The sequence below is a fragment of the Carettochelys insculpta genome, chromosome 2 (genome assembly GCF_033958435.1).
Source record: "Carettochelys insculpta isolate YL-2023 chromosome 2, ASM3395843v1, whole genome shotgun sequence".
Lineage (NCBI taxonomy): Eukaryota > Metazoa > Chordata > Testudines > Carettochelyidae > Carettochelys > Carettochelys insculpta.
In genome coordinates, this window is record NC_134138.1 from 69,801,072 (window position 1) to 69,816,022 (window position 14,951).

Here is a 14,951-nt window from a genome sequence, read left to right on the forward strand (position 1 = left end):
TTAACTTCCCCTGACTTCAATGAGATTTGAGAGTGCTGAGAACTTTGCAGTCTAACCCCAAATTTGTAAATGACGAATGAGAGCCTGGAGGCAAGATGGATCACTTGACCAGCTTTTGTTGATGAAAGAGACAAGCTTTCGAGCTACCCAGAGCCTTTTTTTTTGCCAACTAGGACTGGCCCGATAAAAGATGTTTCCACACCCATCCTGCCTTACTAATATCTTGGGACTATTACAATTATACATTGCAAATGATCGAGAGTGAAGACTTTTAAACAACTAATTTCTGGCAAAAGGTTTTAATTGCTAGTAAGAGCTAAGTGGTTTCTCAAAGACAGTACATAGAAATGAGGTATTTAAATATTGAGTGTTTTACTATGTTGGAAGAAAACTTCTCCAATGCACGAAACACCTCCAAGCTTGTAATTTATTATAATTAAATGAAATGAGACTGATTCTAGCAGGAGGCAGGCCATTAGTTTGGGATGTCAATTTCAGTTTGCCACTGTCAAACACTGTTACAGGCCCTTGATAGATCGCTGTGTTTTGTTTTGTTTTGTTTTTTTGAATAAATCAGATACATCTAAAGTGAAAGGAAATGAAAGAGCCTGGTGGAGAGAAGCATAAAGTGTGTGCCGTTAAAAAGTCCAAGTCTGCTAACTTTGGTATTTGAGATGACCAGTTTTCCCTTAGCATAGGAGGTAAATGCAGTGACTAGAGGATACGTCTATATTGAAGTCAAAGGTGTAGCATTGTCTACACTGCTGCAGGCATGTAGGGTTCGTGTAGCTACACACCAAAGTGAAAAGCTGCTCCCACTGCTCCTGAAGATGGACAAATGCTCCGGCAGTGGGGAGGAACCCCAGGAATAGGTGCTCCACACCCAATAGGTGCCCCACACCCCTTTGGGTGTGGAGCAGTGCAACACTGGAGAATTCAAGCATTTTTAACAAAACTCTTAAAAAATGCTAGACTCTGAAACACACTGACATAGATAATAGAGAGCGGGTAGGCATCTGTCAGCTCTGTCATATTCTTATAGGTTGTTATAGTGGGCTGTATGTATGGAAACTAAATCATGCACACCACTACCCACTAAAATAATACAACCTACGGATGGGCATTTTTTCAGTTCTGCGGTTTGATCTTCTGAAGTCCCATGGTAGGGTTTTGAAAATGACATTGTTCTCTCATATTAGGGTTGTGACAAAAATACACGTTTTCAGAAGACTGGGACTTCAAGACCGGGCAGACCAAACACCTGCCATCAGGGTGCAGCAGAAAGAAAGAGGGAACACAGAGACATGTGGTATTAGTTGTCCCCTCTTTTTTAGCACCGCTTGACTTCTAGCCGTGCATATTGTCCTGTACTAACTAGTCACAGAAAAGACTGACCAGTGATTTTATTGCATTGTTGTTATTGGCTTGGCACTTGTTTTATACATAGTTTGAGGAAAAAGTAGCTTATGTGAAATTACTGCAGGATCTGTTTCTTCATAACAGATAGTGAGGTCTTTGGTTGAGCTGAATGTGAAAGCACCACCAGACCCTCTGTGCTCAACAACCTAAACATGACAGACAGTGTCTTCCCTGTGTTTGCTGACTTTTGACTGGGTTCTTCTTGGTAAAAGCACAAATATGGTTTCCAGCTATAAAGAACCTAGTTGTAATCCGTCAGTATCAGAAAATGCAAGTGAAGCAAGCTTCACAGAAGACAATTAATAGAGGGATTGGATGCTTCAGCCCATTGATGACAAAACCAGAAGTCATTCTGAAGACTCATTGTGGCTTATATGAAAGAACATGGTGGCCTCAGTCTGGTTCCTAATGGATAGCTGCAGGTGTGCATATTGCAAATACCATACTTCCTGACAGTTCCATCAAAGAGCACGCATGAAGATGGAAGCACTCACACAACCCTACAGGTTTTCCTTCCAAAACTCAAGGCAGTTTGGCGGACCTCTGTGAGGAAGCTTGCGGTCCTGCTGCTGATGGAATACGGTTCTGTGGAGAGATAGAGGACTTCACTCTCTCAGGTTCATATCATTTGCGCTATTTTAAATATTAATTAACAAAAATAAATGATGAAGAAAAGTCTTGTTAAAAGGACAGCCAATTCCCCATAGGAAACAGCTTTTGTGTCTGACTATTCTTTTTATATTGATGGTAACTGAATATAAAACAAAATGTGTCACAGTTACATACATGTCCTTTTTTGATAAGTATTTACAAATACCTTTACAAGCTTTTATACACATTTTCATATCCACATTGCCTTGTTTACTTTTAAATTAAGAACAAAATTCACTCCCAGAGACTCCTAAGGCTGCGGTTGGTGCCTATATTGTACATTCATGCTTGGCTTCTTCCTGGGAAGAGGGGAAAAGAATTTTTTTTAAAGTAAAAATTGCAGAGATTTAAAGGAGCCGTGATTTTAAGGGTTCTTGGAGACTGACATCAACAGAGAACATCCATTTCACTTTTCTTCAGCTGACGGACAATCTGTGTTGTGGGTGCAGGGGAAGAGATGAAAAGAGGGAGAAAAACCATATATGAATTAGAATAATTAGACAAGCACATTGGTGATTAGGACATCTGGTAAACAAGAATTAATTACCGGTTTCTACTTCATACAACAGCTCAATCAACATGAGGTGCAGACTTTCTGAATGTCTGGTACACTATTGAAGACAGTCCATATTACACTACATGTATATGACCCCCAACATGTATTCGGGAGTCATATTATCTTTTACTAATACTATCTTTGCCAGGCACAGTATGATTGTATCAGTACAGAAATACTCAGTTTCTTGAAAAACACACATTCCTCTCTCATAATTTTCACAGGTTGATTTGTTTTCATGCCACAACACTAGTTGTTATAAAAAACAAAATTAAAAAAGGAAACAATTTACAATTTACAAGTGTCCATAAAAGTAAATTATTAAAAAAATCCAAGATCATCTACAAGTATCCTTCTAATGACAAAGATATAATGATACGGAGGCCGCAAATGAAGGTTTCAGTCACACGGGAAGAGCAATCTACACACTCAGTGAGAAATACAGAATGTGCCTCTTCTGTGACAATGGTTCAGAAAGTTGGTCTTTTCTTCTCAAGTTCTGTTTCTTCAGGAACAGCAGCACAGTTGAGTCAATGTTCACTACTTAGTTCGACCTGTGAAAAAGAAAGAAGAGTTATTAATCTACCAACAAAATGATAACAGACTTCTGGGTGTTCACATCCTTTGTTGATGGTGACCAACAGTATAAGGGCGCAATTGAATAGGCTCCTAGGAACAGAGAAAATGTTGATTGAGAGGCCACACATGCTTGGGAAGCATTTATGGAAGTTCTAAAGAAGACCCCATACTGTACTCTCCTTTGGCGAAAGGGTACACGTGCCAGCCTGGTGACAGAATCTGGAGAAGGTGCTGCACCTGATCAGGCATCAGAAACTGTTAAAGTGATGAATTTTCCATATTAAATTAATTCTATTTTTGAAGGCTGGTTCATGAGACTCTCATCTGACCTGGTTGCAGCAAACACATTTGAGTCAGATCCACATACAACTTTGTTTCACAGCCATAGGGCAGCTGAGTTTGTGCAGCTGCACCAACCACCCCTCTGCCCTACCACTCTAGTCAGGGGACAGCTGTGTGGTGATTTCACAGGCTCAGTCTACGCTGCACCCTAAACTCAAAAATAAGATATGCAACTTGTGCTATGCAAATCGTATCTTATTTCAAGTTTGTTCTTTTGGCATTTGTTGCTGTATACACAGTGCCAGATGTTGAAATACTGCGCTGTTTTGATGCATTCCTTACTCCTCCTGCAACTAGGTTCACAGAAATGCCAAAACAGTGTGCCCATTATTTTGAAAAATATTTTGAAATAACGTGTACCTTTCATGGACTAGTAGGCATCCTTCAGTCTGCATAGACGATGGATCGCGCCCTTTATAGTTTCAATTGAGGACTTCATTTAAAGCGTCTACTGTGACTATGAAGACCCACACGAGAGTGACAGTCCTTGCTGCATCTCTTGCAGACGTGGTGGGTGTCTGGCAAGTCCTTCAACCCCTGGCGCTCGATCTCTACGCCAATTGAGCAAGAGCTTATAACGGTATCGTTGCCTCCCATGTTGATGCAACGCTGTTCAGCGATGCTGGAGTACCTCTCCGGGCGCGAGCCCGGGCACTTATTATGGAGACTCTGGGCTGCCCAGACACCAGGGTCAAAATTATTCTCTTCAACTGAGGTTCTACCAAGATTTGAACTCAGATCACTTGATTCAAAGTCCAGAAGGCTAACCATTACACCATAGAAACAACTGGTTGCAAAAATATGGAACACTTCACAAATGTGTGTTATTTCAGGATACCTCAGTACTGCGAAACAGATCTGCAGTGTAGACACAGCCATAATGATTTGCAGTGTCTGGAAGATATGTATACAGCGTAGTGTTAAAAGCAGGTGTGATAGTCCTATCACACAGAAGCCGTGTCTACACTAGCCCCAAACTTCAAAATGGCCACGCAAATGGCCATTTCGAAGTTTACTAATGAAGCGCTGAAATGCATATTCAGTGCTTCATTAGCATGCGGGCTGCCGCGGCGCTTCGAAATTGACGCACCTCTCCGCCGCGTGTCTTGTCCTGATGGGGTTCCTTTTTGAAAGGACCTTGCCTACTTCGAAGTCCCCTTATTCCCATGAGCTCATGGGAATAAGGGGACTTCGAAGTAGGCGGGGTCCTTTTGAAAAGGAGCCCCATCTGGATGAGCCACGCGGCGGCAAGCCGCGCCAATTTCGAAGTGCCGCTGCCGCCCGTATGCTAATGAAGCGCTGAACATGCATTTCAGTGCTTCATTAGTAAACTTCGAAATGGCCATTTGTGTGGCCATTTCGAAGTTTGGGGCACGTGTAGACGTAGCCAGAGAGTTGTGACTGAGAAGGGCCAGCTAACCAGTTACATGAGCATAGTCAGGATCATAGCTGCACAGTAAAAAAGAGAATTATGATTATGGGGATGTAAAGCTTTGGTCTTTGTTTTTGTAAATATGTTACCTACCCTTGCCCCATACAAAAAACTTCTTGTAACCTTACCAAACTAAGTTAACTTAGATCTTAATGCTGCCCTAGAACTGTATGAAAATGTAATGTTCCTTCGACCTGATGATCCCCTTTATGATCTATGTAACTTTGTTTTCATCCACAATTATTTCCAGTTTGGGGACAATTTATATCCCCAGATTAATGGCACTGCTATGGGCATTTGTATGGCCCCATAGTATGCTAACATTGTTATGACCGACTTAAAACAATGATTCCTTAGCTCTTGTCTCATTACTCCTCCTTTACTTACACAACATGGATAACATTTTTATCATTTGGACCCACAGTAAAGAGACTCTGGAAGAATTCCACAGAGATTTTAACAACCTGCATCCTACCATCAATCTCAGCCTTGACTATTCCACATGAGGAATACATTCCCTGGATACCACAGTACAAATCACTGATGGCCACATCAACACCACATTCTACCAGAAACCCACTGACTGCTACACTTACTTACTTGCCTCCAGCTTCCATCCAGCACACACCACACGATCCTTCATTTATAGTCAAGGCCTTAGATACAATCGCATCTGCTCTGATCCTACTGACAGAGGCTGAAAACTACAAGACCTCTACCAAGCATTCACAGAACTTGATTACACCCAAGGAGAAGTAAAAAAACAAAGTGACAGGGCCAGATGAATACCCAGAAACCAGCTACTTCAAGATAAGTCCAAGAAGGTCAATAACAGAACACCACTTGTCCTCTCCTACAGCCCCCACTCAAACCCCTGCAACACATCATTAAAAACCTACAACCTATTCTAGATAATGATGCTACAGTCCAGAAGGCCCTAGGTGACAGGCTGTCCTTTCCTATAGACAACTTCCTAACCTAAGAAAGATTCTCACGAGCAATCACAGGCTACACCACAGTAATACTAATCCTGGAACTTTTCCTTGCATCAAAACCTGCTGCCAACTTTGTCCACAAATTTATTCTGGGGATGCCATCACTGGACCTAACCATGTTAGTTACAAGATCAAAGGCACATTCTTGTGCACTTCCAGTAACACTATATATGCCATTATGTGCCAACAATCCTCTGCCACTATGTACATTGGACAGACTGGGCAAAACCTTTGCCAAAGAATAAACAGACACATAAATAAATGGAGTGGACCATTCTGTTAAAGACCTGAGAATCTGTGTCCTAGAGCAAAAGGAATTTAAAAACAGATTAAAGCAAGAAATTTGTGAATTGGAATTCATATTCAAATTTGACACATTAACACGTGGTATGAACAGGGACATCAATTACCTCATGCATTACAAGGACTGCTTCCCTTCCTTTGATGATCACAATTATCTCAGGCAGGACAATTAACATCCCCCATCCCTCATCCCCACCTCCTTCAGTCCTATGCATTTGATTTGTCAGTGTTTATTGCAAAAATTTTTTTTTTGTCCTCTGTACTTATAAATGTCAGTCTGTATTGGAAATTAGATTGATCTGATAAAGTGGGTCTGTCCCACGAAAGCTCTTCACTGAATAAATCACTTTGGCCATGTCTACACTGGCCCAAAACTTCGAAATGGCCATGCAAATGGCCATTTTGAAGATAACTAATGAAGCACTGAAATACATATTCAGTGCCTCATTAGCATGCAGGCGGCTGTGGCACTTCAAAATTGCCATGGCTCGCTGCCGCGTGGCTCGTCCAGACAGAGGTCCTTTTCGAAAGGACCCTGGAAACTTTGAAATCCCCTTATTCCTATCTGCTGATAGGAATAAGGGGATTTCAAAGTTGGTGGGGTCCTTTCAAAAAGGAGCCCTGGCTGGATGAACCGCACAGCAGCGAGCCATGGCAATTTCGAAGTGCCACGGCCACCCACATGCTAATGAGGTGCTGAATATGTAGTTCAGTGCTTCATTAGTAATCTTCAAAATGGCCATTTGCATGGCCATTTCAAAGTTTTGGGCTAGTGTAGACGTAGCCTTTGTTAGTCTTTAAAGTGCTACATTTCTGCTGTTTTGTTTTGCTGGAGTACACACTAACATGGCTACCTCACTGTCACCCTTTATAACCTGTCTACCTTTGCCTCCAAAGAGACATATGCATATTTTCTCTCCCTCCCTTGTCCATATTTTCCTTATTTCATATCTATGTTGCCTCCTCCCTTACTTCTGTACCTCATAACCTAGATTGTGACCACCTCTGGGCAGAGACTGTGTCTTTTGCTGTAAAGTGTCAGGCAAACTCATGGAGCTATGGAAATAAATGACAACAAATTGACAAGCTATGCTTATTTATGTGTACAAAATGAAATGCTTCTTAGGAGAAGACATTTAACTTTAGTGTCACTTTGAGGTGAAAAGGACAACTTTTATTAGACTCACTAATCATTGATAATTATGGTAGCTGTAGACAGATACTATAATATCATCTGTGCATATACAAGAGAATCCGTAGCTGACTAAAGATATAATCTTTCAAGGTTTAGATGAGGCCATAGAACTTCTGCATGTGTGAAGTGTTATGCTTTGTTAATCTATGAGAATCCCTGGAGGACTTATAACATACAGGCTAACAGAGAAGATGTTGTGATTTGCTTTTCAATGGGAGTTAATTAAACTGATCCATAAAAGTTTATGGCTACATCTACACTAAAAGCACAGGTCTACAGAAGCTACCGTTGGGAGACATGTTCTGACAAAACTTCTGTTGACAGATCATGTCTACACATAGAAGCAGATCAATCATTTGACCTGCTCTGTTGACAAAATGCACCCCCCCCACTGGAGTGTCTACATGGCTTTTTTTTGTCAACAGTTTCTGTCAACGAAACACTTTTTGTGTGTAGATGCTCTGTGAGTTTTGTTGACAAAACTCTCTAGTATAGATGTAGCCTAGGAATCCACCTATGCTCTGGTATTCTGCTACTGACCACAGGAGGGACAGGGGGTAATTTTCTACAGTACTTCCTTAGCCAAATGTACAAAAAAAAGGGGTCAGGGAACAGAACTGAATGTCCATCCTGAATACAATTTATAAAAATAGAGTCACATTTTTAGGAGTAAAGTGACGAAGAAATAAAACTAACCAGCATGTTTGGTTAATCAGCATGCCTAGTAGGGGCCTCTGGCCATGAGCTGGTGTCCTGTCTGGGGCCAGCTGCTGTGAGGCCGGCTGCCAGAGAGCTGGTGTCAATGCTGGGGTGAAGGGGATGCAGGGCAGAGCGGGACTGGCAGCCAGCCCCAGTTCTAATAACTGGCACATTTATTTTCTGGCATCCCCAGTTCCCTTGTAAATTGTATTGTATTGTAAATGGAATAAGTGCTGTATTAAAGGTTAACAAGTATCTTTCTTGTTCATCTCCAACTTCCAAGTGAAAAGGGATAGAATTTTTCAGTGTGGATACTGAAAGGCCCATTCCTTATGGGACTACGATATTCCTGGATCATCTACAATTAATACAGGCAGTAATTGTCTTACTGAAAAAAAATGAAAGAACAAACTGAGGGGTTGATGCACTGCACACAGAACAGCATTTTCAAACCAGTGGATAGCACAGTTTACTGACTATCCAAATTATATCTTGCAGCTTGGCTTTAATTCAAATTTACCTTGATCACTGAAATCCACGGAGCCTATTTTCACCTTGTCATTACATACAATCACGATATGAAAGAAGAAGCTTATTATTGTTTTATATTCCCCAGCTGAAGGGCCACCAGCCGTTATCTTGTTATCTTGTTAGGTTTCACAAGTTAACCAAAGCAAAATCTGGAAAGAATGGGAGACCTCCCATTTAGCAGGTGCAATTTATGTCCACAAAATCTGCCTAATCACAAAGTAAATTTTGAGTGGAAATCTTCATTCTTGCACATCTCCCTGATCACAGCTTTGAAACAGGCATTTCAATGCAAAATTTCTCAAATTAGCACCCAAAAATTTACCCCTTTATCTCCTCTTTTATGAATAATGGTGCACTTGTCAATAAAAATACTAGACATCACAATTCTTCCTAGTATCAGAGGAGTAGCTGTCTTAGTCTGTACCCACAAAACAAGGAAAAGTCCTGTGGCGCCAGACTAAAAGATGTATTGGAGCATAAGCTTTTGTGGATAAAGACCCACTTCATCAGATGCATTGGAATATTCTAACTCTTCAGGAAAGTTAGTGGCGGTCTTTAAAATCAATGTTGGTGGAGCTCCATAGACTAAAAAAGCGAAGAGCATTTCAATCAAAAATATAACCACAGAAGCTAGGATCTTCTTCTCACATAGTTCGTGTTCTTTGTCTTAATAAGGTATGTTTGCTGTATGGGGAATATGGAAATGAAGCTAGGTATCATGATAATTCTGTAATGTAGGCATAGCATACAATAACAGAAGGGGCTTTTCCACTGGTGCAGGAACACTACATCCATGAACAATGGCAGCTGCATCAACAGAAGTCTTCTTTTGTCCAAATACCTGTATGTACATGTGAGGTTAGGTTGGCAGAGCTAGGTTGGTCAAGGGTGTGTTCTTCAAAACTTCAGAGCTACCTAGCTATACTGACCTAACGTTCAAGTGTAAACCAACCCTCAGTGTACTTAACAAACCCATGCCACTATAATTCCTCCAAGAGCAAGAAAAGCATTGTTTTAGGGCTTATCTACACTTGAAAGTTAATTAAAAGGAGAATGTGAATTTGGAGCACAAAGCTATTCCTAACTAAATTTAAGCATGGACAGTCTTATGCAACAGTAAGAATACATTTTCTTAGTCTACACTGGAACGAGGCATTCTTACCCCAGAAAAAGAATCCATACACTGGCTTGTCTACACTTTTTGTTTCTTTGGTTGGTTTTGTTTTGCAGTAAAACCCCTTTTTCTGGGAAAAAGAAACCGTTGCATTAACACGGCAAAGTTCGTTATTCTGGAAAAACGGGGTATTTAACTTGAAATAGTGACTCCACCAAAACCAATGACTTTTGCCAAACCTTCCCCTTTCAGTTTTGAAATTGACTCTGTGGCTGTGTCTACACACGCCACTTCTTCTGGAAGCTGTATGGTAATTAGCCATGAGGAAGATACTAATGAGGCACAGATGTAAATTTCCTATGCCTCATTAGCATATGCGCTCATTGTTCGGAGTCCAGAAGAAGCTCTTCCGGACTCCAAAATACACATGCAGATGTGTGGCCCACAGGGACCCTGAGGTAAGTGGGGAAGGAGGAGGAAACAATCAAGTGGGCTTCCTGGGTGAAAAGGAGAAAGTGGGCCAATCGGCCCCTTCTCTAAGATGCTTGTAAACTAAAGTCAGAAGCCTGGGGAACAAACAGGAAGAATTAGAGGCCCTGGCACAGTCAAAGAAGTATGAGGTGGTTGGAATAATGGAAACTTGGTGGGATGATTTGCATAACTAGAACACGGTCATGGAAGGTTATAAACTGTTTAGGAAGGACAGACGGGGAGAAAAGGAGGAGGAGTTCTGCTCTATGTGAGGGAGCAGTATCATTGCTCAGAGCTCCAGTATGAGGAAGGAGAACATCTAATTGAGTGTCTTTGGGTTAAATTTAGAGGTGGAAGTAACAGAAGTGATGTTGTAGTTGGTGTCTGCTACAGACTGCCAGATCAGGGAGATGAGGATTTCTTCAGACAACTAAGTGAAGCTTCCAAATCACAGGCCCTGGTGCTCATGGGAGACTTTAAACATCCAGACATTTGTTGGGAGACCAATACATCAGCACATAGATAATCCAGGAAGTTTTTGGAAAATGTTGGGGATTACTTCTTGGTACAGGTGCTGAAGGAACCGACCAGGGGCTGTGCACAACTTGACCTGCTGCTCACAAACAGGGAAGAACTAGTAGAAGAAATCGAAGTGGGACGAAACCTGGGCTGCAGCAACCAGGAGATCATAGATTTCAGGATCTGGACAAAAGGAAGAAAGGTGAGCAGTAACATACAGGCCCTTGATTTCAGGAAAGCAGACTTCAACTCTCTGAGAGAATGGATGAGCAGGATCCCTTGGGAAATGAAGATGAAGGGGAAAAGAGTTCAAGAGAACTGGCAGTATTTTAAAGAAGTCTTACTGAAGGCCCAGGAACAAACCATCCTGCTGCACAGTAAGAAATGCAAACATGGTAGGCAACCAGCTTGGTTTAATGGGGAAATCGTTAGTCAGTTTAAATTGAAAAAGGATGCATACAAGAAATGGAAATGTGGACAGTTGACTAAGGAGGAGTATAAACATATGGTTGGAGAATGCCGGGCAGTAATCAGGAAAGCGAAAGCACAATTGGAACTGCAGCTGGCAAGGGATGTGAAGAGTAACAAGAAGGGTTTCTACAGGCATGTTAAAAATAAACGGGTTATCAGAGAAGGTGTGGGGCCGTTACTGGATGAGGGAGGTAACCTCGTGACAGATGATGTAGGAAAAGTTGAAGTACTCAATGCTTTTTTTGCCTCAGTCTTCACGGACAAAGTCAACTTCCACACGACGGTCCTAGATGATGCAGTAAGGGAAGGTGGAGGGCAGCCATGTGTGGGGAAGGAGCAAGGTCTGAGCTATCTAGAAAAACTACATGTGCACAAGCCCATGGGTCTGGATTTAATGTACCCGAGGGTCCTAAGGGAATTGGCAGAGGTCTTTGCTGAACCTTTGGCCATTATCCTTGAAGACTCTTGGAGATAGGGGAAGATACCAGATGACTGGAAGAAGGCAAACATAGTGCCCATCTTTAAAAAAGGAAAGAAGGACAATCCAGGGAACTATAGACCTGTAAGCCTTACCTCAACCCCTGGGAAAACAATAGAGGGAATCCTCAAGGAATCCATTTTTGAGCACTTGGAAGAGGGGAAAGTGACCAAAAGTAGCCAACATGGATTCACTGGGGCAAGTCCTGCCTGACCAATCTGATTAGCTTCTATGATGAGGTAACAAGCTCTGTGGACATGGGGAAGTCAGTGGATGTGATATACCTTGACTTCAGAAAGGCTTTTGATACAGTCTCCCACAACATTCTTGTCCATAAGTTAAGGAAATATAGATCGAATCCTTGAACCATGAGATGGCTAGAAAGCTGGCTTGACGGTCGGGCCAATGGCCAAGAGTGGTCAATGGCTCAATATCTGGATGGTGGTCAGTTTCAAGTGGAGTGCTACAAGGCTCAATTCTGGGGACGGTGTTATTCAACATCTTTATTAATGACCTGAGGGACTGGACTGCACCCTCAGCAAGTTTGCAGATGATACAAAACAAGGGGGAGAGGTAGATACATTGGAGGGTAGAGAGAGAATCCAGAGACACCTGGATAAATTGGAGGACTGGGCCAAAAAAATCTGATGTGGTTCAACAAGGAGAAGTGTAGAGCCCGGCACCTGGGGCGGAAGAATCCCCAGCATTGTTACAGGCTGGGGACCGACTGGCTCAGCAGCAGTACAATGGAAAGGGACATAGGGGTTATGGTGGATGAAAAGCTAGATACGAATGGAGAGCGTACCCTTGTAGCCAAGAAGGCTAACGGCATACTAGGGTGCATTAGGAGGAGCATTTTGAGCAGATCTAGAGAAGTAGTTATTCCCCTCTATTCAGCACTGGTGAGGCCACATCTTGAATACTGTGTCCAGTTTTGGGCCCCCCAGTATAAAAGGATGTGGATTTGCTGGAGCAGGTTCAGCAGAGGGCAACAACAATGATTAAAGGTCTGGAGCACAAGCCCTATGAGGATAGGCTGAGGGATTGGGCTTGTTTAGTTTACAGAAGAGACGACTTAGGGGTGATTTAATAGCAGCTTTCAACTTCCTGAAGGGGAGCTCTAAAGAGGAGGACAAGATACTGTTCTCAGTGGTGGCAGTGGCAGAATAAGGAGTAATGGTCTGAAGTTGAAGAGGGAGAGGTGTAGGTTAGATATTAGGAAAAACTACTTCACCAGGAGTGTGATGAAGCACTGGAATGCATTGCCTAGAGAGGTGGTGGATTCTCCACCCCTTGAGGTTTTTAAGTCCTGGCTGGACAAGGTCCTGGCTGGGATGACTTCTGAGCTAGATGACCTCCTGAGGTCCCTTCCAGCCCTATGATTCTGTGATTCTGTGTGACCTTTTGGAAGGAAACCTACCTTTTGGAACCCCCTTCTTCCTCAAAATCTTGGGAAAGAAGGGGCTTCTGGAAGATCCCCGTGGGCCGCATGTCTAGATGTGTAGTTTGGAGTCCGGAAGAGCTTCTTCTGTTCTCTGAATCACATGGCCATATGTTAATGAGACACAGGAAATTTACATCCACGCCTCATTAGCATCTTCCAGACAGCTCATTATCATGTCGCTTCCAGAAGAAGTGGCATGGGTAGACACAGACAGTGTGTACTAAGCAGAGGTAACTATGACTTAATTGGCCTCCAGGGAGGCATCCCATCATTGCTCTTATTTCGAAATTGGGTTTTCTAGTGTGAATGCTCAATTTCAAAATGCTCTTGCAGTGTGAACACTCTTTCAGGAACAACTTATTTAGATGTTAAAATATTGAAATAAGTTATTTCTGGAAAACCCTGCAGTGTAGACATAGCCATTAGTCAGGAAAAGTTACTCCAGAATAGCTAATCCTGAATAGTTATTCCAGAATGACCCTGTGCATACACAAGCACTCAGTGAAATAGTTTTGTAAATGCAGATCCTAGCACAGAGATATAATTGAATGATCCTAACCTTATCTTTGCTTTTTTTATTAGTTGTCTTAATTTGATACTTTTTTCCTTTCCACTCTACTAAATTGCAATTGTTTCTAATTTCTTCCAGGTTCTCCTAATTCCTCAACATGTAGTCTCTCTGCAATGGTAAAAAAATGGAAATATGCTTCCTCATGTACATTTCTAAAACCATACACTGGTGCACGTGAGTAAAAATTTATGTTTTTGACAATGTTCTAAGAGTAATGAAAACCCAGTTCAGATTTGTGGTAGCAAATGTTCAACTCAAACACTGAGCAAGTAACAGTTCTCTTTAATTTAACAGTCTTCCCTAGATCCCTTCCAATCCCACAACACATACACATACACACACACACACAAACACATACACATGGAAAACAAAAACAATATTAAAAAGACAAGGGATGGAAAGATATTTAAATATTTAGTTACCTTTTATTCAGTACTCAGACAAAGTACATTCACCTGCAAAAAAGACAGCACACCTGTCCATTTTTTGAATATTAACATTTGATAGATATGCTTGGTCTGTTAAATATGCATATATGAATATGTGATTTCACTCACTTTAGCAAAATCACTAGAAATGATGTATGTATTGTAATGACACTCACCCTATAATGTGACACCTTGGCTATGTCTATACTAGCCCCAAACTTCGAAATGGCCATACAAATGGCCATTTCGAAGTTTACTAATGAAGTGCTGAAATACATATTCAGTGCATCATTAGCATGTGGGCGGCCGCGGCACTTCGAAATTGACGCGGCTTACCACCGTGCAGCTTGTCCAGAAAGGGCTCCTTTTCAAAAGGACCCCAGCTACTTCAAAGTCCCCTTACTCCCATCTGCTCATAGGAATAAGGGGACTTCAAAGTAGGCGGGGTCCTTTCAAAAAGGAGCCCCATCTGGACGAGCCGCATGGCGGTGAGCCACATCAATTTCGAAGTGCTGCGGCCGCCCGCATGCTAATGAGGCGCTGAATATGCATTTCAGCATTTCATTAGTAAACTTCGAAATGGCCATTTGCATGGCCATTTCGAAGTTTGGGGCTAGTGTAGACACGGCCCTTATGAAACAGAAAGGTCTGTTATATTCCAGTATATCACCTCTTGAAACAAAACCTACCAGTTATGCTGCTTGTTTGTTTTAGAAGTTCATGTGGCAAGGATTTGTAAATTTGCTAAAACTT

The 14,951-nt window shown here is 41.9% G+C and overlaps 1 protein-coding gene across 3 annotated transcripts in view; it reads right to left on the reverse strand.

Moving 5' to 3' along the window:
* Nucleotides 1-231: 231 nt before the first annotated feature.
* The window catches only part of NKAIN3 (sodium/potassium transporting ATPase interacting 3), a 568,457-nt gene continuing 553,737 nt past the window's right edge, over nucleotides 232-14,951 (reverse strand). For 2 of the 3 annotated variants that reach the window (XM_074985759.1, XM_074985760.1), the window contains one exon: nucleotides 232-3,180. In XM_074985759.1, the coding sequence (XP_074841860.1) occupies nucleotides 3,157-3,180 (24 nt within the window). In that variant the 3' untranslated portion in view covers nucleotides 232-3,156. Of the gene's footprint in view, nucleotides 3,181-14,192; nucleotides 14,226-14,951 lie in introns of all 3 variants that reach the window. The other variant, XM_074985758.1, reaches the window with a different exon arrangement.